This window comes from Sinocyclocheilus grahami, unplaced genomic scaffold (assembly GCF_001515645.1).
Source record: "Sinocyclocheilus grahami isolate Dianchi unplaced genomic scaffold, SAMN03320097.WGS_v1.1 scaffold498.1, whole genome shotgun sequence".
Classification (NCBI taxonomy): domain Eukaryota; kingdom Metazoa; phylum Chordata; class Actinopteri; order Cypriniformes; family Cyprinidae; genus Sinocyclocheilus; species Sinocyclocheilus grahami.
In genome coordinates, this window is record NW_015505677.1 from 575794 (window position 1) to 602144 (window position 26351).

At 40.6% G+C, this 26351-nt stretch overlaps 1 protein-coding gene across 4 annotated transcripts; it reads left to right on the plus strand.

Annotated features, from left to right (window-relative positions):
* On the plus strand, positions 1-26037 carry LOC107554354 (protein capicua homolog). 4 transcript variants are annotated; one of them, XM_016236844.1, is made up of 22 exons: positions 1-153; positions 3304-3449; positions 3739-7450; positions 8406-8507; positions 9150-9179; positions 9320-9473; positions 9704-9797; positions 10057-10239; positions 11874-12006; positions 12120-12404; positions 15599-15696; positions 16586-17447; positions 18370-18509; positions 18607-18767; positions 19728-19915; positions 19997-20398; positions 21030-21205; positions 21308-21432; positions 22309-22460; positions 22755-22886; positions 22979-23104; positions 23399-26037. In XM_016236844.1, exons 3-22 carry the CDS (start codon positions 3910-3912, stop codon positions 23668-23670), a joined length of 7356 nt encoding a protein of 2451 aa, XP_016092330.1. In that variant the 5' UTR covers positions 1-153; positions 3304-3449; positions 3739-3909; the 3' UTR covers positions 23671-26037. The 4 variants fall into 4 exon arrangements, with proteins under 4 accessions (XP_016092330.1, XP_016092328.1, XP_016092331.1 ...); XM_016236842.1 differs by lacking the exon at positions 3304-3449; XM_016236845.1 differs by lacking the exon at positions 3304-3449 and having other exon boundaries at positions 16586-17003.
* Positions 26038-26351: the final 314 nt, after the last annotated feature.

A 26351-nucleotide genomic window follows, 5' to 3' on the forward strand; every position in this document is an offset into this window, starting at 1 on the left:
GACTGTAGAGTACCCTGGAACCTCAACGGCTGGACTTTTTCTCATTTGCGGAAGAAAAACACTCTTTGCAAAAGCTTTCTCGGGGATTCCGTGGTTTTCTAGGCTTGGCTTTCGCATCGACACCATTTCGACGGCGCTGTAAATATTCACGGGGTGAGTAGAAAGCTTTTATCTGCAGTGCTCTGCCTAACGTTATATATTTAATGCTGTGTTTTGCCTTTACGTCGCGGATCCATCTATAACGTTTCGCTGTCAGTTGTTTCTTTTTTCTTACTGGATTGTGTAAAATGGCGGAGTAAGCTTTTTTATCATACACACACATTGAAAGGGAGGGGTGGAGGTGCACAGACAGGCTAAAAACTTTTTTTCCTGAAAATATTTGTGAGACACAACAGCTACAGCTTCAACAAACTGCTTTCGTGTATTCCTTTACCTTTCAGAGACTGTCACTGCTTATATCCATAGCGTTTTACATAAAGATAAGGCGATTGTTTTGTTAGCTAAACTTGACTATATTATGATCATATACTTTCAGTTGCATTGAGTACATTTCATTCGGATGTTTTCATATTTATAGCCTAAAGGCGCATGTATTTGAGAAGGATTGCCCCCCCCCCCACCTCCTCCTCTTCCTCATCCTCATCCTCATATTTATTAATATTATGGGCAACGTCGCCTTCGATTCAGGAGCCTTAGGGAGACGAGAAACTGCTCTGCGGCCTTGTGTTATGGAGGAGGCCTACACCACTCGACTGTGTCGTAGGTGGTTGCAAGCGTAGAGTAGGGCACTACGACCAATAAAAGCGCTTGACACAGATACGCCGGTGTACTACTCAGCAAAACTTTCGCAAGTCGACGACAGCAGCACCATTGTTGATGGCAAACAGGGCTTTTACTTTGTTTCAGGGCAGTTGTGTTTATTTGGAGACTTGCTGTTGCATGAGAACATTTATTATTGTGCATCTGGCGAGTCATTATGAGATTGAGTTGTTATAATTATTTGAAGGGTCAGTGAGTGCAGTGGGCAGCCCTATGAAGCTAAATGGCTATTTAGTGCATTGCAAATAAGATTGATTTTTTTGTGCCAGTTCAAAACGTTTTACACAGAAATATACACATATATTTTTTAATTTCATAATTTTTTTTGCAGACGTTTCATCCAAATTGACTTGTGTCGCATTAGTATACATTTTACCAGTTCGTACATTTGTCTGGGAATCAACCCCATAACCTTGACGTTGCTCGTGTCGTGCTCTACGGTTTGAGTTTCAAAGTCATTAAAGATATACATTTTCTATAGGAAGCGGGTCGCCACCTTATGGGCGTTGCCATGTTGACATCACGTGACAGTGTGTCATACAGAGTTGACAGTTACTACTACTTATAATGACATTATAAAACATTTAAACGTTGTGTTAACTTAATACAGTGTTTGTAAAATATTGAATATGTTTATTTTATATATGGCACTTTAGAAAGCACATAGCGATGGTGTGTATGAGCATGGAATCCATAGGATGCACTGAGTAAAAAAAAGTGATGTCGGTATAAAATCCAAAACAGTGGTAGTATTCGGATAAAAACTGAGTGCCCTTTTAAATAGAATAGAACCTTTCATTATTTACACTTTGTGTTATCTTATATGCATTGGAATAGTTTAGTGACCCCAAAATTTTACTCCCCTACACGACAAAGCAATAAAAGTCTTAGTAAACTGTTTTATGATATAATTTTCTTACTGGAGGTAATATACTGCATATCTTAGATTTGCATATTGCCTGCAAACTTGTCTTACAGTGCAAATGGCAGTGTGGTTACTGTGGTTTCTGCTCACAAGTATGGGACAGTTTTGCATTGCGGACCTAAAATGGTCTGTTACGTCTTCGTCAATTCTAGCATGCATTGGCTTATCAAAAGAGGTCATTCATGTTCTGAACTTTAACCATAATATATTACCCAGATGGCACACGTACATCTGCAAGATGTCTGTTAAAGATCGCTTCATCTGGAAAGCATCTGCTGTGTGTACAAACATCTGATAGACGTCTTTAAGATGTCAGTTTTACATACATTCTAAATCATAAACATCTTAAAGACATCTTCTAAACGTCTATTTGATGTCTGATATGAAACGTCCTACAGATGTATTGCAGATGAGCAAACACTCTAAAAAATACATCTTGCCGATATAACTGCAGACGTCAAATAGACGTCTCCATGTTGTACGTGTGCTATCAGGGTAGATGCACATCCGTAATTAAATGAAAACCAGTCAGTCATATTTTATATTCATAAAACCTGCATGCAGTTTTTGAGATGTTCAAAGCTTAAATTAATTGTAGTTTGACTACACTGAATTATTTGTAATATGTAGGGTTAGGGCTGCACGATTAATCGATTGCGATTGTCATACGCATTTTGTTAGTAATGCCGGTTCTGTAATCAGCAGTAAATCATCATCACGTGCTTTCAGATGAGCAGCATTTACTACACAGAGCCATAGTTCACTGACAAGTCACGCAAAAAATCGCGATAATGACAGCTGTTTGCATAGCTTGTCAGTGAACTATGGCTCTGTGTAGTAAATGCTGCTCCATCTGAAAACATGTGAAAATACCACATTTAATAACATATTTTTTAACTTCATAACGTCAGTCGAGTGTTTGAAATAAATCCTTCTGTGAGATGATGTGGCTTCTCACACAGAATAAGGCATGCAACATATTTCATAGTATTCTAAGCAGTGATAAAGGCATTGCATTATAAATATACATTATTTAAATGAAAATTATAATAATAATAACTCCGATAAACCATATATAGTCATAATCGTGTGTTTATTAGTCACGTTGAATCAATAAAAGCAGTTTATCCAGCTACCGCTATAGGCATTTCCTGGGTTTCTTCTGTGAGGCGTATTTGGAGTTTCAGCGCGAGAGCGCCCTCTGGCCTTTGGATGGAGATTTACTGCTGATCACAGAACCGTGCTTCACTGAAAGATATGCATGACAATCGCAGCTTCTGTCGAATATTTCAGACTATCGCGAAATCGATTTATCATGCAGCCCTATGTAGGGTGTATATAAACTGGTTTGTAGCAAGTGTATCCAAGTGTCTAAATATATTTATGCAAACATTAATGTTGATAACATATCTGTGGGTTTTAAATGGGCTTTAAACACAATCCACACTGTAAGAAGTTTGGATGGTGAAGAAAAGGGTGTTTTGGTAGGAGGAAAGAATGTGTAAGTAGTAATGTGTAAGGATAGTATTGTACATTGAGATGTTGTAGTGCTGTGACAGGAAGTGAGGACTGTAGGGGTGGATTGCCTCTGTAACGAATGCAAAAAGGTCATTTGAAAGAGCGAGCGAGAGAGAGCCTTAGAGTCACAGAAATACCACTGAACAAGGAATTCCCCCGCCTCCTCTGATCCAGCCAAAAAAACAAAGTGAGTGTGTGACTTGTCTGGGCAAGCATTTTTCTTTGTGTTCTGTCGTTTTCAATTTTTCTGTGTTAAGTTGTGTTATATCCATTATATCCTTTTTAGGGATATGTTACATATTTTCAGACTTATGAAGATGTTTTGATGAGATTAGGCACTAAACTTACAACTTTATTTTGTGCACTAACTTGTTTTTTTTTATTGTATATGCTGTATTCCATACTCCCTTCTCTATATGAGAATTGTAGTGCTGTATAAGAGACTGATCCACCTCATGTGCTGTGTTTCATTGCAGGCTCTAATTTAAGAAGGAAAGGACAGCGCAAACAGGAAGAGGCTTGGACAGGAACAGAAGAAAAAGACAGAGAAGGGGCGGGATGCAAGAGGGAAACAGAGTGGAAGATATTGATAGGCTGGGACTCGCAGGAAATCAGGAGGATTAGAGACTCTCTTAGAGCAAGAAAAGATGAAGCCCATTAAAAAGCAAGAAAGGCGGTCGCCCCCATCCACTCGCGCTAAAGGAGTTAAGAGGAGGACAGCGGATAGTAGCCCACAGGAAGAGAAGAGAGAAACCGAGGAAAAATCCCAAATTTCACCTACATATCCCAAGAGACATTTCTCCTCAAATTCTGACTCATCACAGGAAGGGCCACTGAGAAGAAGCGGGTCTCCGGAAAAGGAGGGCGTCCTCAGTATAGCAGTGGATTTCGGGAAAACGGAGGAATGCCCCGGGAGCTCCATGTCTGGTGGAATACAGAGTGACAGCAACAGTAGCACAACCAGTGCCAGCAATAGCCCCAACCCTTTGTCTAGTCGTAAAACTGCCACTTTTAAAGCCCGTGTGCCCAAGAAGAAGTACACTTCGGAGCACTATGCCGGAAACCATGGCAACTCCAGCACTCCCAGCACACCCCCACAGAGCAGCAGCGGCTCTCATAACGGAAGTGGTGCTAGCCAGGGCCCAGCTGCCTCTGCTGCACACACGGACCTACAAGGTCAAAGCCAGCTGGCTGAGGACAGCATTACTGGGTACAGACACAACAATGTAACTGGGCCTACAGGTAGAACTGCAGGTGAGTGTGGAGGGAGGGATGGGACGAGTGCATCTAGCCCACAGCGTTGCTCCTCAACTGATACAGCCAGCGAACACTCAGCCGACCTAGAAGTGACAGCTTCAAGACATGATTCTCACTCCAACTCCCAAAAGCCACAAGCACATAACACTTCAGCATCCTCACAGGAGAGCCTGTCATCTGGTTTAGCTGGAGTCCTCGCCAAAGGTCTCAAAAATCAGAGAGTTCTGGCCCGACAGGGTCCCAGATTAGGGGAAGGCTGGCCTCACGATCGGGGCCGGGAAATGTCTGGAGTGTTTCGCACTGGAGTTGTGCGGAGAGTTAGCGAGGAGCATGGGATTGTGGAGGTGCAGCTGAATGGAGAAAAGACCATATGCAAGTACCCATTTAGAGTGGCTACTGATTCTGTTGACCTTATTCTAGATGCGTCACCTCCTGGTGTGGCCCCGGTGGCTATAGGCACACGAGTCTGCGTCCCCTTTGGAGGAGGTGACGAGGGCAGTGAGGGAGCGCAACAGTGGTACAGAGAAGGTATAGTCACTCAAGTAGATCCACACCCAGCTGTGTCTTTCCCATATCGTGTTCAACTACGGGAAGATTTATCTGATGAGAGGAGAGGTGTAGAGGACGATGGAAGGGCTCAGGCCATTTGGGTCTCACAACAAAATCTCCGCCTCCTGGTTCCTCCTTGGGACCTAGAGCCACCCCAGCCAGCAGAGTCTGGGATTGATGGTAGGAGGGTACGAGAACGAGAGTGGGAGGAAAGAGAGGACATGGAAGTGGAGCAGGAGGTGGTTCAACTGACTAGACCAACATTTGTTCAGAGCTTGTTGCATCCTGTGACTGTACCTTTCACCTCACCCCATTCTTCGTCTTCTGCCGTTAACCCTGCCATCACATCTGTACTCAGTGTAGCCCCAAACAGAGACTGGGAACACCACAGAGGGAAAGACCAGGAAAGAGAGTTGCATAGGCACTTAGAGAGAGAAAGGGAACGAGATAGGGAGAGGGAGAGGCAAAAGCATCATCTTCTTCATTCATCCACCCCAGATGGGGTAGACTTGGAAGTCAGTTGTCTTAGCCAGCTAAGGGATGGTGGCATTACTGCCATGGGAAGCAAAGCTCTGGGGGCTCCTTCTCAGCATCGGCCCATTCTTTCTAAACCAAACTACCTCAGCCCTCACCTTTCTGTGGTGAGAGGGCTCAGCACGGCGATTGCACCCCATCTGCCCCTTGCTCCTCACCCAAATCACCCCCCTATGCTCCTGGGCCTGGATTCAGCCACAGGTGCGGCAGTCATCTCCTCCACATCCCAGCTTCCTCCCATGCCCCGAAGCTCTTCTCAAGGCTCCCTGGACAAGACCCCTAGCTCCAACTCACATGGTGCGTCAGGGGGTGGCAATGGATCCTCGTCCTCTTCGTCACGTTCCCGCACACCCCTCACAGCCGCTCAACAGAAGTACAAGAAGGGCGATGTGGTGTGCACCCCTACAGGCATCCGCAAAAAGTTCAATGGCAAGCAGTGGCGCAGACTGTGCTCACGTGAAGGCTGCTCGAAGGAGTCGCAGAGGCGCGGCTACTGCTCGCGGCATCTGTCCATGCGCACCAAAGAGATGGAAGCCGGAGGCGGGGTTGGCCGAGACAGGAGTGGTGCCAGTAGCACGGGCACTCTCACACCTGACCTTCGTTTAGGTGGACGCACCAGCAGCGAGTATGACTGGGATGACAACTCACGAGACAGCAGTGAAGCAAGCAGCCGTGGCGGGGACTCGCGACCACGTCTGGTGATGACTTCTCTTATACCACATGAACTGCCACGTGACATGTCCCGCTTTGACTTTGATGAGTGCGAGGCTGCAAATATGCTGGTCTCACTTGGCAGCTCACGCTCATGCACGCCCTCATTCTCACCTGTATCCAATCAGTCACCATTCTCACCTGCGCCGTCCCCCTCACCCACACTATTTGGCTTCCGCCCAGCTAATTTCAGCCCCATCACAGCACCTCTGACCCCTCGCCGCCCTCGCCATCTCAGTGGCACGAAAATTCCTGGCACTCCCAGCACAGAACGTGAGCGCCACATCTCTGGCATCATGCCAACTTTTCAGACCAACCTGACATTCACTGTACCCATGAGTCCCAGTAAACGTAAGCTGGATGCCCCACTACCCCCGCTGCCCAGTGCATCAGACTATGTGAAATCTGATCCTCAGCTAAATGACCCCAGCCTCAGCCTCAACGCAGTAGCATTCAGGGTTCTGTCCCCCCAAAGCCAGCCTACCACCCCCTCATCTCTCTCATTCCCTCGACAGAGGAGCGTCACAAGTCGACCCTCATCCTCTGCCGCTTCCACTCCACCCCCTATGCTGGTTTCTCCCACACCACCCTCACCCCTGCCACAGGATCCCAGCTCACGTCGTATTGTTCCCCTACGCGATTCACCTGTCATTGTTCGTAACCCCGATGTACCACTGGCAAAATTCAGCGATGGTCCCCTGAGCCGTAGAGGAAGCTCACGCTCTAGGGAGCACAGCCAGCCCCCTCACCATGCCATGGGCCTCCAGGCCCCTGTGCCCATCAATGGCGCCGCCACCAACGGAGCAGTTCTCCTTCGCAATCCTGCTCCCACCTTAGTCCTGGTGACTTCCTCTCAGTCATTGACACCTGTGGCTCCTGGACATCCCGCCCATTCAAACTCTGCCACTTTGAATGTGTCCACTTCTAATGCAACCATTGGACCTGCCCTTGCACTATGTGGCTCAAGAGGGAAAGAGCAAGAGAGGAAGTCAGGTAGGCCTGCAGATGCGGGTGGTGCTCTCCCACAGCCTGTGGCTTGCCATCCTTCACCCACTGCTCTGTTGCCCCTCATCCTGCCAGCCGAGTCCCCTCACCCTGCTCCTCGCAAAGACATCATCATGGGACGACCTGGCACTGGTAAGAGACATGAAAGATAAATAAAACCAATTACAACACTTACATTTGTAAATTATTGATTACCATAGCCACTCACAGTCTAAAGTATGTAAAGAAATTAAAAAAATGTGAGCATGCCAACTTTTTATTATTTGTACTCTACGATTCAAAAGTTTAGGGCATAATAGGGTATAATTAGTATGATTTATAAAAAAAAAAAAAATAATAATATTTTTATTGATCAAGGATGCATTAAATGAATCATTATCTCTGAAAAAGATTCTCACGTTTCAGAGTAAATCTCAAAATGTCACAAGTTATGCTTTGATTTCCCAAGGTAACAAAGTCAATTTGAATATTTAATTATTAAAAATGTAGTACCAAATTCTTCCACTGCCAAATTATGTAGGCAGTTCTATTCACATAAATTTTATTCAAATTAATTAATTTGTTATAGTTCGTTTTTACGAAAGAGAAAATATATATTTTTTTCTGGATTAGTTTGTGCTGGCCAGAATATGTTGTTGACAAACTGCAAAAATAAGGGGGGCTCAGAGTGACTTTGGTATGCTGGTCAGCAGCAGGTGTGTTTGGGTGTGTGTAGTGAAGAATGCACTGTGCTTTCAGGGTCAGTGTTTCTTTAGACAGTTGCAGCATGTCTGAAATGATACACAGGAACTTGCCCAGACATGCACGGCTAGAGGGTGATTGGACCGCCCTGATTCTAATGAGTACTTAATCTGAGATTCACAGTTCACTGGAATGACAGATGCCTAGGACAGTTACACACTTTCTTTGTTTTTACCAATCACCAATATACAGATATACAGTATGTATATGAATGGCTTTCATTCAGGTTCAGTCTGACACAGAAAGGTGCTTTTTCACCAGTTCCCTCTTAAGAGAATAGAGAGGCTGTAGGTTTTGCGAAACAGTTGTGTGTATATATAAAAGGTTTGTCTGTTTCTTCATTTAGTTTGGACCAACGTGGAGCCCCGCTCTGTGCCAGTGTTTGCGTGGCATTCGTTGGTTCCTTTTCTGGAGACCAACCAAACAAAAATGTGCATGCAGCCTGCAGATGGCCAGACACTTGTAAATCAGGGCAAAGGTAACATTTGGTAGAAAAAAACTAAACACTATAATTTGACGTTGCAACATTTTCCTGTATAAAACTGCATAGAATACACACAAAATCACATTCAGAATATATGTTTTCAGCTGATGTTTTGAAACTGAATAAACTTGCAGAACCTCGCTGTGGAGTTGCCCTTGTGACTGAGGGACCTACTGACCATCCAGCACCACAGAGAGGTTCCCCGTCTTGCCCCCCTCCTACTGCTGAAGACCCACCTGTGGAGAGAGGAGGAGGTGACAGTGAGACCGAGAGTGATGCTGATGATCTGTAAATATCTGTTTGCATCTCACCTCTTGACAATAAAAGCAAACATTAAGATTACAATATTTTCAAAAAATTGGTTCATAATGAAATATAATTTACACATATTATGAGAAAAATGTTTTATTAAAAAGTTTTTTACTTTTTTCTGGTTACTGTTTTTGATGCAATTCTCTCTTCTTCCTTTTTTTTTTTTTTTTTTTTTTTTTATTATTTTTTTTTTTTTTTTTTTTTTTTTTTTTTCAACCTTCCTTGGGTTTTTGGGGGCCTTAACATATTAACATATGGAGACCAACCAAACAAAAATGTGCATGCAGCCTGCAGATGGCCAGACACTTGTAAATCAGGGCAAAGGTAACATTTGGTAGAAAAAAACTAAACACTATAATTTGACGTTGCAACATTTTCCTGTATAAAACTGCATAGAATACACACAAAATCACATTCAGAATATATGTTTTCAGCTGATGTTTTGAAACTGAATAAACTTGCAGAACCTCGCTGTGGAGTTGCCCTTGTGACTGAGGGACCTACTGACCATCCAGCACCACAGAGAGGTTCCCCGTCTTGCCCCCCTCCTACTGCTGAAGACCCACCTGTGGAGAGAGGAGGAGGTGACAGTGAGACCGAGAGTGATGCTGATGATCTGTAAATATCTGTTTGCATCTCACCTCTTGACAATAAAAGCAAACATTAAGATTACAATATTTTCAAAAAATTGGTTCATAATGAAATATAATTTACACATATTATGAGAAAAATGTTTTATTAAAAAGTTTTTTACTTTTTTCTGGTTACTGTTTTTGATGCAATTCTCTCTTCTTCCTTTTTTTTTTTTTTTTTTTTATTTAATAATTTTTTATTTTATTTTTTTTTAGTTTTTTTCCAGCTCAAGATACTGCTCCATCCATCAGCCCAGTGAAAAGGCGCACACAATCTCTCAGTGCACTCCCAAAAGAAGGTGACAAGAAGGTACATTTCAGTTTCCTAGTCAGCTGCGATAGTGAAATACAGCAAGAAATTTTGTCAGTTGCTTGGTTTCCTTTGAGTAGCACCGGACAGTCCCGCGCACTCGCTTTTAGTGAGAGCAGAAAAATTACCCTGGAAACTTGTCAAAGGTTTCAGGCTACAATCATTAAGCATTGCAATCATTAATTTCCCTTATTATCTTTTGTTAAAAGTGCTATAAAAATGTACACTCATAATTTCTCCTCTCTCTCAAACCACAAAGAGGGAAAAGGACCACATCAGGCGGCCAATGAACGCATTTATGATCTTTAGTAAGCGGCACCGTGCCCTGGTTCACCAGCGGCACCCCAACCAGGACAACCGTACTGTCAGTAAAATACTGGGTGAGTGGTGGTACGCGCTGGGACCCAAAGAGAAGCAGAAGTATCATGATCTTGCCTTCCAGGTACAGTCCTTCTTGTGAAATATTATGAAATACTGCATAAGAGGAAGATGTCATACCAATCTGTTGTCTTTCCTTTGAAATTAAGACATAACGTGAAGTTAAAACGTGGTTTTGCATTTGAATTAGTGATAGACTGATATCAGTTTTACAGTGGTCGATATACAGTATGTACTGTAGATGCAAATATCTGGAAAGCAGGGTGGTTGATGGCCAATTTAATGCCAATATGCACTACTATTCAAATTTTTTTAAAAATGTTTTTAAAACATTACATTCGTGCTCTCTTATGTTAATCAAGGTTGCATTTGTTTGATCAAAAATACACAAAAACAGTAATATTGTGAAATATTATTACAATTGAAACAACTGTTTTCTATTTGGATGTATTTTAAACTATAATTTATTCCTGTGATGCAAAGCTGAATTTTCAGCATCATTACTCCAGCCTTTAGTGTCACACGATCCTTCAGAAATCATTCTAATATGCTGATTTGGTGCTCAACAAATATTTCTTATTATTATCAATGTTAAAAAACTGTTATGCTGCTTAATAATTTTGTGTCAACAATAGGCGCGTTTCCATTACAGATTTGCGCAAAACTTTGGCGATATTTTATAAATGTAGATTAAAAAAAAGTGAAATGACGGCGTTTCCATTAACCAATGTTATGCGACTAAAACGTAACCTTTTGCCTCTCGCGATAAGTCATGGCAACGGATTTTGGCTATATTTATTCGAAGGAGGCATATGCGTGTATCTTTACAGAAGCAGCACAGAGAGCCGCTTCAGAAACGTGCGTGGCACGGCTGGAATAATCACAAGCATTGACTAGAGTGGCTGCAATCAGCTTCAGTGGCTGTATCAGAATCACACTGCACCGCAGACGTGTGCAGTGTAAATGATCTAAGCATTAATGGTAGGGAAAACCCCTTATACTGGAGAGCGGCCACGTATTAAGTGTTTCTTGGAGGTTATAGTACATTGAAGAATGATCATGTGACTTTTTACATACGCCATGTGACCTGTAAATGCGAAAAAGCTGTTTCCATTGCAGTTTTGTGAATTAATCCTTTTTACGCATTGCCTGAAAAACCACCTCATGCGAGTTTAAAAACTTTTTTGCGATATATGGGCGTTTTTGCGAAATTGACGCATTTCCATTAGGCGTATTTTCAATTCGCAATTTCAATTTGTGCAATCTGAAGGGTAATGGAAACGCGCCTAGCGATACATTTTTAGTCAGTTCAGAAGAACAGCATTTATTTGAAATAGAAATCTAGCTAAATAAATCACTTACTGTCATTTTGGATGAATTTAATGCATAATGAATAAAGTTTTGCTAAATATATAAATTTCTTTAAAAAAAATATCTGACCACAAACTTTTAAACGGTAATATAATGTAGTGAAGTGTAATCTAAATTAATCATTCATAATTTAATAATACGACATAGTGATTATCATTGATTATTTAAATTATCATAGATTAAAAAATGTGCAATTACATTCATGTAAAAATATTAGAAAGCAAAATATGTGCGTGATCCAAGTGTTGCACAGTTATTATTTATTAAGCCTGTTACTTTATTAGTAACTTAGAAGTTTATTCTTGTCTTACTCTTGTTGTCTTTTAGGTGAAGGAGGCTCATTTCCGGGCTCACCCTGATTGGAAATGGTGTAACAAGGACAGAAGGAAGTCCCTGTCTGAGGGCCGGGGAACTCCAGGGGCCAAAGAAGCTCACGAGCATAGCGTGTCTGAAAGCACAGGTCCGTGTGGGAGTTTGTTTATATGCGTGGGCGTTTGTCGATCTTGTGAAACTATGAGTGCATAGTAGTGTGAAACACAACTGATGTTGAATTAACCTTCTTTGTCTCCTCAGAGGCCCATTCCACATCTCAGGGGGCCGTCCACAAAGGAGCAGGGCCCAGCTGGACTTCACCTCGGTCTGACGGTCACGGAGGATCAATGGGAGGGCAGCTTCAACGGCCTCGCGCCTTTTCCCAGAGTGCTGTGCATCTGGAGAGCAGGGAGAAGGAGAGAGCACTGGAAAGTGCGGGACTGTTTCATCCCCGTCGCCCTGCTCACCCTCGACGACCGAGTGAGGATGTGACCAGTGATGAAGAGCCTATGGTGATCTGTGAAGAGGGGGATGATGATGTCTTAGGTAAATTACGTGCATCAGCAGCAAAAGTAAGCTATTTTCTGTGAATGTGCGACTTTTGATTGAAATAACTGGAGGAATAACAAAGTGCAGTAAATGGTAAAACTATTTGCACTACAAACCAATTTGTTTATAATACATTAAAATACAGGTTCGCAATATCAAGCCGCTGTTTTGTACAGCTACAAATAACTAGAAGTGAATGACATGGAAATTCTTGCACATTCAAGTAACAAATTGCTGTATGTTTAAAATAAGATGGATACATCTTTGTCAATATGATACCTAGCAGCAATCCATATCACCCTAGCAACCACCTGCAATGCCCTAGCAATAGGGGTGTAACGATTCACTCGTTTTCTCGATGCATCGATTACAAACCCTGATGATGCAATGCATCGATTTTGAAACATGGATTTTTGAATCGTGAATCGTCGATTTCGGACAGTAATCGATTTAAAACGCTAAGAATCGAATGAATCGCGATTTCTATAGCGATTCAATGCTTTCAAAATACATACACATTAAATTACTACAAGCAGGAATTAAAAATCAATTAAACCTTGAACAGTGTTCGTGCCTTCGCATCTCTCCTTCACGCGCTCCACTATTTACCTCCGGAGACTGTCACAGGATTGCGCTCGCGCTCCGTTCGTCTCACGGACACATTTTTTGAGCAGCTGATGTGTGAGCTCTCCTAAGTACTCGTGGCCAGTAATGCTAAAGTGAAGTAGTTTTGCTTTTCTGTAGTTTTTCAATGGCTCTCGCCTCTCGGTCATACCGACGACATTACCTGAGCACTGTCGAAGGCTGCGCATTTATTGCATAGACGGAGCAAAAATGTAAGTGTCTAAAGCATATACGCCCAGTTCCATTGAATGATAAATGTGTTTTAACAATGTCGTTGAACCGAATGTACGAAGAAAACTGTTAAAATAACCACAGCATTAACAACAACCTTGAAATAAGAGCGCAAGTTTATCTGATAATCAGATGCATGAAAGTAGCGTTCGTTGCTATAGCAAACAGACATCGGGCGCGTTTTCTTTCAGGATCGTCATTCGCCGATGGAGAGGAAAAGTTAAATACTATAGCATTTTATTTTATGAAAATGAGATAAAGAAGTTTTCGCACTGAAAGAGAAGTGATCTCGTACTCATAGATGTGCCAGGCTATATCTGCAGCTAATCTGAATAAAAAGCGAAATCACCTGAAACGTTAAGACAATAAACACAATAAATTAATACAATTTATGAATGATGCAGTGCTAATTGACATATAATTTATTACAGTAAGGAAACTATAAAGTATATGTTCTACCTAATTCTTTGCAGAAAATTGAAATATTTTTTGTAGTATATAAAACAATCATAAAATTGCCATTAGGAAAAAATTATAGATTACAAATGATTGATTATTGTCCACCAGTGTATTTGATTTCTTATAGCAAATTCAAAGTAAGAAGATAAGAAAATAATTCCTTGTAAAAAAAAAAAAAATTATAATAATAATACATACATACTGTACATAAAATTATTGTATTTGACATTTCTATCACTTCTGAAATGATGGCTACGCCCCTGGCGTGACAAAATGTTAGCCTATACATAATACTTTTGAAGCTCTTTTTAAAAATCGTGACTTACATCATTTTTTACATACGCCATGTCATGCCATAGCATCATTAAACTAGCATCTAACAATGGACAAAAGTGTTTTTTCTCTAACCCATGGTTCTCTAATCATAAAGGCTGCTGTGTAATTTGCCCCCAGACTAAGAATTTAAAGAATTTAGGGGAAACATTTAAATAATCCTGTGAATGCACTTAAAGAATGCAGAATCGAATCGAACCGAAACGAATTGAATCGAATCGAATCATTCTGAATCATTCTTGAATCTAATCGAAAACCTGTGAATCGTGAATCGAATCGATTCGCTGTCTACCCAAAGATTCACAGCCCTACCTAGCAACCATCCAGAACTCCTTAGCATCATTGTGGCATATTTTGCATATGCAAGCACCACTCATAGTTTCTTCAGAAATGTTTAACTTTTTAACTAATGATCTGTCAAGCATTAAATATTGTATTAATGTTAGTTAATGTAAGTAAAGTGTTGCCACGAGAAAATCTGTTGGAAACCTAGGGTCCTATACAAAAAAAAAAAAAATCCATGTTTTCCGTTCTAATTTTTCTGGATTCAGATTTTTTTTTAAATATGGATTCTATGGATAAAAATTGATAATTTTTTTTCAATAGAGTCCTATAAAATGTGTTTTATTTTTCCCAAATTCTGTTTTCCTTTTTTTAATTTTCCTGGATTATGTTTTTAATGATTTAATTACATTTTAATAATCAAAAAGGATACCTAATCGATTGAATTCATAACGATTTTACAACTTAATAGTTGAGCAGTTTAATGTTTCTGGATTCTGTGTTTTACAAATGTATTATCAAAAACACTGGTAGTCAAATGAACATGTAAAACTAACAATTTAATGAATTTTGAAATTTGAACCGTTCCTTTCATTTTGTTGGCAAAAGAATTGCCGCACAAAAGAGGTTGAATGTCCTCCTATAGTATGACGGCAGATGCTGAAAACACAAGCGTCACACATGCTTGAGTGTGGTAGATGAAACTGCACCACTCATTTACGCAGACACGCAGAACATGCAGACTTCATATTTAAATAGCGGTCTTTTTGTGGTTTAATATTCACAGACACTAGTTCATATCGAGATTTTTGTACAGCCCTACTTTTGATTTATTGATCCAAATTTAATCAAATTCTGTGACATTATATGGTAAATTTTTATTTTTATGACTGGATTCTGTGATTCCATTTGTGTTTCCTGCATTGTAGGCAACACGAGACCCCAAAACCCCCTGATCTGTAGATAATGCTGTTATACGTGGAACGTACCCACCATCAGAAAATGATTATCTTTCAGCGATTCGGTTTTGATGTTGCAAGTGTTTTGTGTTCCATTCTCATTTTCTCATTATTAGTCAGTCCTGACTGATTCTTGAGCCTGTGTCTCCCACGAGCTCTGTGCTCTCTGATGCACCACCACCATCCAAACATCATTAATTCATTTTGGAAAGGCAAAATCTCCTCACTGCTCAGAGCTCTCAGTCCCATGAGTGTGAGATTTGCAAGCCCTGGTCTCACAGCTAACGTGTGATTCCTCCACAGAGGACTCGTTAGCAGACGGCTCCATTGACTTGAAGTGTAAAGAGAGAGTGACAGACAGCGATGATGAAAACGAGCATGCAGATGAAGCTGACAGCAAGGTAACACTTAATACATCACATGGGTAGTTGGCATGACATGTCATGCAATGTGTCCCACAGTGCATCAGTTGTTGTTCAGTTATTGATTTAAGAAAAAAAAAAAGAATAAACATTTTGTGCTACATGCAAATTCCAAATTCCTTTGGAAATCTGATTAAAATGGTGACAAAAACACACTTTCCCAGTATACAAGTTATAAAATCTTGATGTTTTAAAAATGTCAGTGTTATTCACCTGAGGGAATAACACTCACTCTTGTGGGAAGTCAATGTTTATATTTTATTGATGAAAGGACCATAGAGCTCTTTGTTAATAAATATGCTTTAAATTACATAAGCCTCATTACCATAGCAACAGAAATGATATTTGCTCTGGCTTATAAAACCAGATTATTTCAGCATCTGTGTGTTTGGTTGTCTGGCATGTAACTATTATTTCTTCAGGATTTTCTTGTGAGGTTTTCCACGCCAATGGATATACCCACAAGGCAGCAGATGTCTCTGAGCGTTCCTTCTCTTAGATGGTTTACTGACCAAATTGTTTGCCTTAAAGGGATATTTCACCCAAAATTCTGTCATTATTTATTCTCTCTCATGTCATTCCAAACCTAGTGACATTGAAATACTCTTAAAGCTTTTATCAGTATTTTGGATTAGTTTTTATTTTTATATATTCCATTTTAATTTTAAAGTAATTTTGTTGTTTTTGTCATGTATATTTTTTTTAATGTCTATATAGTTTACATTTATAATTTTTTTTTTACATCAAGTAAAACTAATTAATTTTTATTTCAGTTGATGTTTATTTTATTTCAAGTAGCAAATACTTTTTTATGGTTTTAGTTTAGTTGACTGTAATAACCCTCTCACGATGATCTTCTTCTCTTCAGCGCACCTTCCAACCAGTCCATTCCTCTTTGGGGTTGTCTCCAACTGTCAACAAAGATGACAAAGAACGGCATGAAAAGAACCTGGAGAAGAAGGAGAAGAGACGGATGGGTGGCGCAGAGCTGGATAGTGGGGGGCCCAAAGAAGGGAAAGGAGGAGGTAGAGGAGGGCAGGTTCCGTTCCATGTTAATTCGGCCTCCATTACTGGTATAAATGCCACTTTGCCGCATGAAGCCAGGAAGTACCCTTCGCAAGGCACTGTCAGGATGGCCCCCACCGTAGTGACCAATGTTGTTCGTCCCATCACCAGCACCCCTATCTCCATCGCCAGCAAGCCAGTTGATGGGGGTGTGGCTGTTGGGACCGTACCTCCAGACGGGAAGCCCAAGCTACTGATCGGTGCCGGCGGAGCAGGAGGAGGTGGGTACTTTCCCTCCTCTTCCCCCAAACCTAATGGGCAAGGAAGCTTAGTTACTGGCCTAGTCCTGGGAGGAGCCTTCCCAAACCAACCCACCGTTCAGCTCATCACCCCAACCCAACCTACTCCATGCAACGGAGCCCCTAATAGCAGTGCAGTACCCCTTCCCCTGCTTCATCACCAGTTCCTCCCAGCCGCCTCCATTACGCCCCCTAGTGGTGGGAAACCTGTAACACAGGTTCAGTACATCCTTCCAACTCTTCATGCAACTGCCAATCCCAACAGTCCCTCCTCCCAGCAGACCCAGCAGGCCTCCAACATCCTTACCTTGCCCAGTGCCGCACCCACCCAATTGACCCTGGCCAATGGTGTACATTTAGGGTCGGGGCAAGGAATAAGATATGCTTCCGTTCCAGCAGTGGGAGGAGTCAGCCCGGGAGGTGGAGGTGAGATTTAGGGCAGTTAAATTGTGGTGAAGTAATCAGACACGCGTTTAAAAAAATTTTCAGGCCTGTAAAAAATTATGGAAATTAATCAAATATTAAAATTCATGCATATTTTTTATAGTAAGTAATGTACATTAATTTTAAGTTAATCTTCTTTCAATTACTTGATCAGTGTAAACTACCATTCGGAAGTTTGGGGTCAGTAAGATTTTTTATTTTTTTTTCATTTATTTGATAAAAATGTTTAAATGATAATAAATTGATTAAAACAGTAACATTCAGAAATACTACATCATAAAATAAATGTGTTTTATTTGAATATATTGTAAAATGTAAATGATTTCTGTGATAAAATCACATTAGAAGTCATTGTAATATGCTGAGTTGGTGCTCAAAAACATGTCTTCTTATCATTGTTAAAAAAAGTAAGAACAGCATTTTTATTAAATAGGAGCCTTTTGTAACATTATACATTTATTTAACTTTGTTCAATTGAATGTGTCATTGCGGAATAAAAGTGTTATTATTATATTAGTATTAAAAGTAATGTTGACATCTAATCTGAAATTAATAAATTTTTTACTACTTAATTTTTCTAAAAAGAAAATTGCATTTTGTATAAAACAAGCCCAATATTTGATGTATGAGTGAATTGGTTCTTTTCAATGACTCGAACCACTTCACAAATGACTTATTCATGAAAAAGTCAGGGAAATTATTTTTAAAACATATGGGTACCCTGTAAATTATTCAATGTGTCCTCATCCAAGGGAATGTGAGCTTTATTGATGCTTTTCAGCATACTTAATAAAGTTTCCCAAGCTTACAAGAATCAGGATTATGCACACAGCGTTGGGAAAATTAGTTTATCAAGTCTTTTCTCGGTCTCTACTATATCAGTCCATTTCATCTCTTTGCACAGTTCAAGCACAGTCCCCAGTCTTCCAGAGCAAGATGTTGGTTCCCATGGCAACCGTCGGAACAGGATCTACACCTCCGCAGCCAATTTCCCTGGTGGGTCCACCCCTTCCTGTTCAAAATGGCACTCAACCAGGAAGTAAGGTAGATTGACTTGAGTTACTATCACGCTACATGAACAAGAAGCATTTATTGTCTTTGCAACAGATGTGTTGGATTCATGCCCTTCTTTGCTTTCCAGGTCATTCAGATTGCACCAATGCCTGTGGTCCAAACAAATGTTCATCCTGGAGGATCAGTGCATACCGGCAGTTCATTTCCTGTCTCTATGCCAACCGCGACTGTCATGGCCCCTGGGCCCACACCTCCACAGACGGTGCTCTTGACACCACCACCTACAAGGTACTTTACTGCCCACTGTCTCTTTAAAGCTGCAGCTAGACATCAGGGGCCAGTTGCATAAAAGGCTTAGACTAGTCTTACAAGTTAGTCATCAAAAATTTTTTCTTTAAGACTGGTCATATGTATTTAATTCTGTTACATTAAAACGTAGATTAGTCTATGTTGAAGTAAGAAAATAAGACTGAAAATAAGACACTGTCTTAACACAGAGGCTAAGTTTATGCGACTGGCCCCTGAGCATTGAAATATAACACAGTCTAACCCATTAGTGACTGAAGTAGGACATGTTACATCTTACATTTGATTTACCTATTACAATAGTCCCTTTACAGTTATTACTGCTATAATAAAAATACACTTTATATGTAAGTTTAAAATTCTACAAAAGACACATTTAATCTCCTAAAACACATTTTTTAAATGTATATTTTACTCAGAATTATTGTGTTCCTATTCGATTGTGCTTCTTCTGTTTAGCGTGCATGCTTGTTGCTCTCGCGTGCCTCGCCCACTCCTGACAGCAAAATGGATATGTTTGCATGACTTTCTAACATTTACAGATGAAAAATATACCTGTGACATGTCAGTTATGCACTGAGGAAAACACAGCGTCTCAAATGCATTAAACAGCACAGATATATTGGCTGTTTGTCATGGTGGATCGATTCGATCCATGATCGACATTAAGGTCTGCTTAAGAATAAGCGTGCACAAATTAGTGAGATTGTGTGAATTAAATTTGTCGTTAATGGAACCGCTCTGTGTCTAAAACTAAACTAAAACTGGTGTAAAAACAAACACTTTCATACCAATCTACCAATCGTTTATCCTCTGATTTTAGTAGTTAAGAGTTAGGAGTTTGTTTCTTTGACCGGAGTGTTAAGAAAGATCCAGGTACATGTCTGTCTTGGATAAGTCACTGTGACTCAAACCTAACTCTGCTGTGTTTTTGTTGCTCAGGATCACATATGTCCAGTCAACTCCTGGAGTTGCGGCTCCTTTGCCATTGGGTTCAACACCTGCAGTCTCTTCCACCCAGCAGGCCTTGTCACCTTCGGGTCCATCTTTTTTGCAATCACAGGTGGCTACCCTTGGCTTTACTGCAATTGCCCCAGCCGGTCAGGCCTTGGTTCAACCTATTGTTGCAAGTGAGTGTTATGACTGACAGTTCTTTAAACCACCAACACATTTAACACTGCATGACAAACATCATCAAATTTCTACCGTAGGTCAGCCACCCCTCCTGGCTCCATGTCCGCCCCCGAGCGGATTGTCACAACCAGCACAAACCTCGACGGCCACCCGTCAACTAGTGACTGCCATTTACCCCAGTGTCAGCTTAGCTGGAGGAGTTGTGTCAGTGACAGCTGTGCCACAAAGCACAGCAACATCCACATCAGTTCCAGCATCATCCTTAGCACCTCAAGCTAAGACCTTCTCAGCCACGGCTGCGCAACCACACACGCAGACAGATGCGCAGCTGCAGTCTCAGGTAAAGATGCACATGGAAAACGAGAGAGGACTAGAATCTAGGAAGGAGATGGAGACACAGAGAGACCTGGTGGTGTCAAAGGATGGACATCAGACGCCACCTAGTGGTTTGGAGGAATCGGTGCAACACACACATAAAGGTAAATGTAACCTCATAAACTGTACAATAGTAAATTTGGTTACACTTTATTTTAAGGTGTGTCCTTGTTACAGTGAAATTATACATTCAAGAAAAGAATAATAATTAATTACTTCTACTTACTATAAGGTCAGGGTTAGGAATAGGGTTTGGTTTAGGGTTAGTTGCAAAGAAAGTACATGTAACTAGTGTAACAAGAACTCTGTAAAGTGTTATATCTATCTCATATTTATATATATATATATATATATATATATATATATATATACAGACACACACACACACACACACACATGCAAATGCTTATTTAAAAAATCTCAAAATCTCAAAAATGTAAACATTGTATTTATATATTTAATATTACATATATAATGTTTACATTTTGGGGTCAGTGAGATTTTTTAAATAAGCATTTGCATTACAGAATGTGCTTGCAGTCCCTCAAAAGGACACACATGCAAATGCTTATTTAAAAAATCTCACTGACCCCAAAATGTAAACATTGTATTTATATATTTAATATTACATATATAATGTTTACATTTTGGGGTCAGTGAGATTTTTTAAATAAGCATTTGCATTACAGAATGTGCTTGCAGTCCCTCAAAAGTCACGTTCAAAATGTTCTATAGGTCAGCATTGTGAAGGGAAGGAGGATGGAAAGAAAGGGAGCAAAATGGAACGAGAGTCTGAGAGAGACGTAGGAGGGGGCCCGTCTCAAACAGAGAGAGTTGAGAGAGCAAGAGCTATGGAAGGGGAGACAGAGACTCAAGCTGAGACCATCAGCAAAGACGAACAGTGTCGAGAGGTAAGATGCTTTTCTAAGTTATGCAATCCAACTTTTCTAAATTCACTAAATTTGCTAAATGAAGTTAGGAGACTATTAATCACTTTTTATTTTTTCTTTCAGGCAAGACGCAGGGAAGCTTCTGTTTTGGACCCCCCACCACCCCCTTTGCAGACTGACCCTCCTTCTGCTAAAAAGACCAAGTTCCGCCCACCTCCACTGAAAAATACTACTGATGCTGGCGACAAGTGAGTGGCATGACCCAAGATCAGTCAAAAGCAGTTTTAGTATATCATTAACATACTATTATGATATGTATTATTCTTTTGAATTAGCTTTTATTTCTATATGTTCTGTTTTATTAGTTTTGTTTTCATTTTTTATAGCTTTAATGTATTTTTAGTTTTAGTAATTGTAGCGCTTCAACTTCAACTTGTTTTTCACTTAGGTGCCAAGGCAACATTTCTCACTTTCATTCTAATTTAAAATGTAAAAAGAAGACATTTTAATTTATAAACCGAAACTTTATTTCATTGTTTTATATATATATATATAGCATATATTATTTTAAAAAATGTTGTAATAAGCCAATGACATGAAGATTATAACTGTATCAACAGGTAGCCAAAAAACATAATATGTGCATGTATGCAGGTGCATTATATTCTTGGCCAGTGCATTGTAAGTGTGTGGTCAAGGTTATATACTTAATATCCTTGCTTTACTGGAAAATGAACACATCATAGTTTTCAAGGTGCTGGCAATAGACCTTTAAATATATTTGACATCAAACCAGATGTAATATTATTCCGTTAGCTAGCTACAGTTTACTAACTTCACTTCAAGATTCTCTTCAAACATTTGCTTGGCCATGATGACAGTATTTGACCTGGAAGGAAAAACTGACTGTAGTGCACATTTATGCCTATATATTGTAACATTTGATTGTAGAGCTCGTTTATCTTTCAGGCCTTATTCTTTTGCATTTACACCAAATTGGTCGTCATTGGTTAAACACATCCCTCCATTTCTTCTTGCATCTTTCTGCTCACATCATTTACATTATTTCTCTGCTGATATGCCAATTATTTATTTTAGTAACAACTATATTTGCTCTTTCACAGGGCGCTGTTTGGCTCCTCTTTTGAAGAGCGTCTTAAAGAGCTGCCGGAGTTCAAGCCTGAAGATGTGCAGCCCTCTCCCAATCTACAGAGTCTAGCAACTTCCCCTAGAGCCATACTGGGCAGCTACCGCAAGAAGAGGAGGAACTCTACAGGTGAGAGAAGATGATAAATATAATGAGAAATAGTAGTTTAATATACCACATTTCCTCATAAAATCTATATTTACATTCATGCGTTTAGCAGATGCTTTTATCCAAAGTGACTTACAAAAGCAATTTTTCAAAGAGCCAACAATATTTGTAATATACATGCCTGGTTTATTAGACAGCTAGACGAGGAAGCGAGTTAGAGAAGGAGGGTAATGCATCTAGATTCCTTTTTGCCTAACTTTTGCTTTTTGTGTGATTTTGATCCCTCCTTTCATTTTCTTTTCTTCCCTTCAATAGATCTAGACTCTGCAGACGACCCCAGTTCACCACGGAGGAAGAGTCGTCGCCTGTCCAGCTGCAGCTCAGAACCCAACACGCCCAAGAGTGCTGCCAAGTGTGAAGGGGACATCTTTACCTTCGACAGGGCTGGTGGGCTCATTTTTATGTCCAAACTATGTCTCATGAACCCATGCATTAAGGTATTTATTTATGTGTGTTTTCTCGTCTTCTGTGTTTATCAGTTGGAGAGACTGAGCATATTTTGGAGGAGTTGGACCGTGTGCCGCCTTCCTCTCTGCGTAGGATGTTGGACCAGCGGCGTGCGCTCGTCATGCAGCTCTTCCAGGAGCACGGCTTCTTCCCCTCAGGTAACATCAAGTTAACCATCTCTCAGTATAGCACAGCCAGGACTTTTGACTTGAATTCAATTTATACTTCTATTCAGCAAAAAAAAAAAAAAAGCGGTTCTTTTGAACTTTCTATTCATCAATGAATCCTGAAAAAATAGTATCATTGTTTCCACAAAAATATGAAGCAGTACAACTGTTTCCAAATTTGCATATAATAATGATTTCTGAATAAAAAAAATAAAATAAAAAAAAATCAGCATCAGCCATTGTTGTGAAGGCAGAATGTAGCATGCATATCTTTTTTTGTTACAGCGCAAGCCACAGCTGCCTTCCAAGCTCGCCACTCGGAAACATTTCCCAACAAGGTGTGCCTGCAGCTGAAGATCCGCGAGGTAAGGCAGAAGATCATGCAGACCGCCGGCAGTTCTGAAATCATGGGAGGTGTGTCTAGTGGAAGCTCTGACTCCGCCTCTACTCCCGGACCATCCAATCCAGTGGCCAGGGAGAATTCCGAAGCAGATGAGAGGGGCAGGGCCACGGAAGAGCCAAAGAAAGACACGGGCGATCCGCAGGAGTCGAGATGAAGAACGACGAGCAGAACGGAAGGATGAAAGACGAATGTAGGGATAAATTATAGAAATGTGTAAACCCATTTCCGCTGGCGATATACAGTTCAGCATTTATGTGGATTTTGCTTGGTTTCTAATCGAACCGATTTCGTTGCCATTGCGTTCACTTCGTTGATGTTCTGTTGTTATGCACAGTTACACACACACACATACATGCACATACACTATATGCAATTACATAATAATATCACTTTCACACATTAACGACTTGCACAAGGAACTATTACATGCAGCGCATGAGGTCGCACTCATTTGCCTATGCCACTCGTGTTAGGCCGTCATTGGTCCACCTCTGCATTAGGGCGTGGCTTCACTTTCTGTCGGAATTTTCGAGCCCTTCTATGCTGCACCACAGGCAGCACCAAACCAGCCTGTCTGCACACACTCAGTAAAGCCCCCTGCGTGGGGCCAGCACAGATTTTTATCAAAAGGACTGAATGTTTTTGAAGAGAAATTAGACTGTTTTGAGGTACCGTTAACTTTCGATCCAAAACGGGGACGGGATGGGTGGGGGTACAAATGCGCTTGCACTTTCATTTGTAGAGGCCGAGAGGAAAGCAATAGCCAGGGGAGGAGAAGGGTCTTCGTGCGAATGTTACGCCCCTGTGATGGGGTACATGCATCGGCTGTTACTGTTCTTCAACACGGGCTGTAAATTCACAGGTTTTTTTTTTAATCCCAGAAGCAACAAACTTAAGACTTGTAATCACGTAGACCAGCGGAGCAGAAAACAGAGGCTACGGCGACCGCCACAATCGCATAAACAACAACAACAACAACAACACAGCACACTCAAAAGCGAGAGAGGAAAGCATTGTCCTAACCTCGAAAAGAAGACTCAAACGAATAGCGACACTACCCCTCTTCGAATCAACGTGTAGTTATGCTTTGTCGTTTTGTTGTTGTGTCGTAACGGTGGAACTGACTGATATCTTTTTTTGTATTAGCTTGCGCCTCTCTTCTTCTTCTTCTTCCTCTAGTAATATTTTCAGCATGGACTAATCTAAGTGTTGGAGCGATTACGTCGAAAAGAAAAAAGACTCTGTTTTAGCCTCTTAGCTGAAGCTCCTCTTCTCTGGCCGCCGACTTAGGCTTTTGCCCGTACACTGTATATATATATAATTGTGATGGCTGGGGAGGGGGGCAGAGGGTGGGCACGAGGCTCTCTCTGTGTTCTTTTCCTTGTTTCTTTCTTGCTTTTTTATATTTCAATCAGGTGTTTGCACAATATATGGTCCAAGACCATGATTTAAATCAGGAAAGTATTTGTTTTTAGATATTTAAAAACTAACCAACAACTTTGTTCCATTGCGTTCGATTCCCCCTTTCCACATCCCGTAAGGAAAGCCCTTATTTTTTTCATCTCCTTAATAGACTTTTAACCCAAGTGTTGATGGAAAGCGCCACTTTAAGCGCTGGTCTGGAGTCAGAGTAAGCTTTGTAGTCTGCGACGACGATTTCGTTTCAGGATTACGCAAGGGAAAGCTGACCCGAGACCAGCGCTGGGGCGGCATTTCTCAGGATCTCCTCTTTCTTACTCTGCCTCTTCTTTCATTGGTGCAATAGAACGTGGGTGGGATTTTTTTTTTGAAGTAGACGAGTGACCTTTTAGTGCCATAGATTTTCACTGTACAAGCTGTAATAAAAATATATATATTGAAAGGAGAGTGGGGGAAAAGAAATCAATGAGTATCGAGAGAGAAATCCAAACTGAACAAACTAAAAAAAAAAATGTAACCTAGCACTTTCTTGCGTCTGGTTTTGCTGAAAGAGAAGGAGTGTCGAGTATAAAAATGCTACTCAGTCTTCACTTGAATGTGTGACAATATAAATGTATAAATATACCTATATATTTCTATATGTTCATGATATACAGATGTCTGTGTGTGTGCGCGAGCGTATGTGCTTATACATTTCACATGCTCCCTGACAAATCAAACTTGCTCCCAAGTAAAGGCTATTCATATTTTCCCTCCCGAAAATGCAGTGGCACTACATTAAAAGACTGTTAGCATATGCCTGAAAACCGGTGGCTACTGACGTGCGTGAGGAGAGATCGGCATATGTAACCATTCAACTCAATTGATTTATCTGGCCTTTCTTTGCCTTCCCCCGGCAACAGACAAATGCTTGCACACACACACACATACCTGCACATGTATGCGTGTACAACTTATGATTGTGTATCCAATAAACTGTCTTTACTTTGGAGAAGGGAGTTTTAGAATGAGGAAGGTGAGTGCAAACTCATCAACAGGCATGTTGACCATGTGCAATATTTCTAAACAAGAGATTATTGAAAAAATTAAAGACCTAACACAACGCTTGAGATTGTGTGTAGTTCTTTTCGCAGAGCGATGTGTGATATATAGATATGTTTTAGAAATTGTAAATGCTCATGTTGTCACTACGATGGGGTGTTTTTATTAGATGCACGCTGAATGCAGAATCTGGTTTTGTTTGTAAATGAAATCAGTAAAATTATATCTATACTTCATTTTTATACTTTTATTAGTATTTTATTGATATGCAGGGTTATTATTATAATCTATTTTAATATTTATTTATTATACCTCAAGTTTTATACGATTCTCAATATACTTGATAGGTAGATGTAGATCGATTTGTTTTTGAGT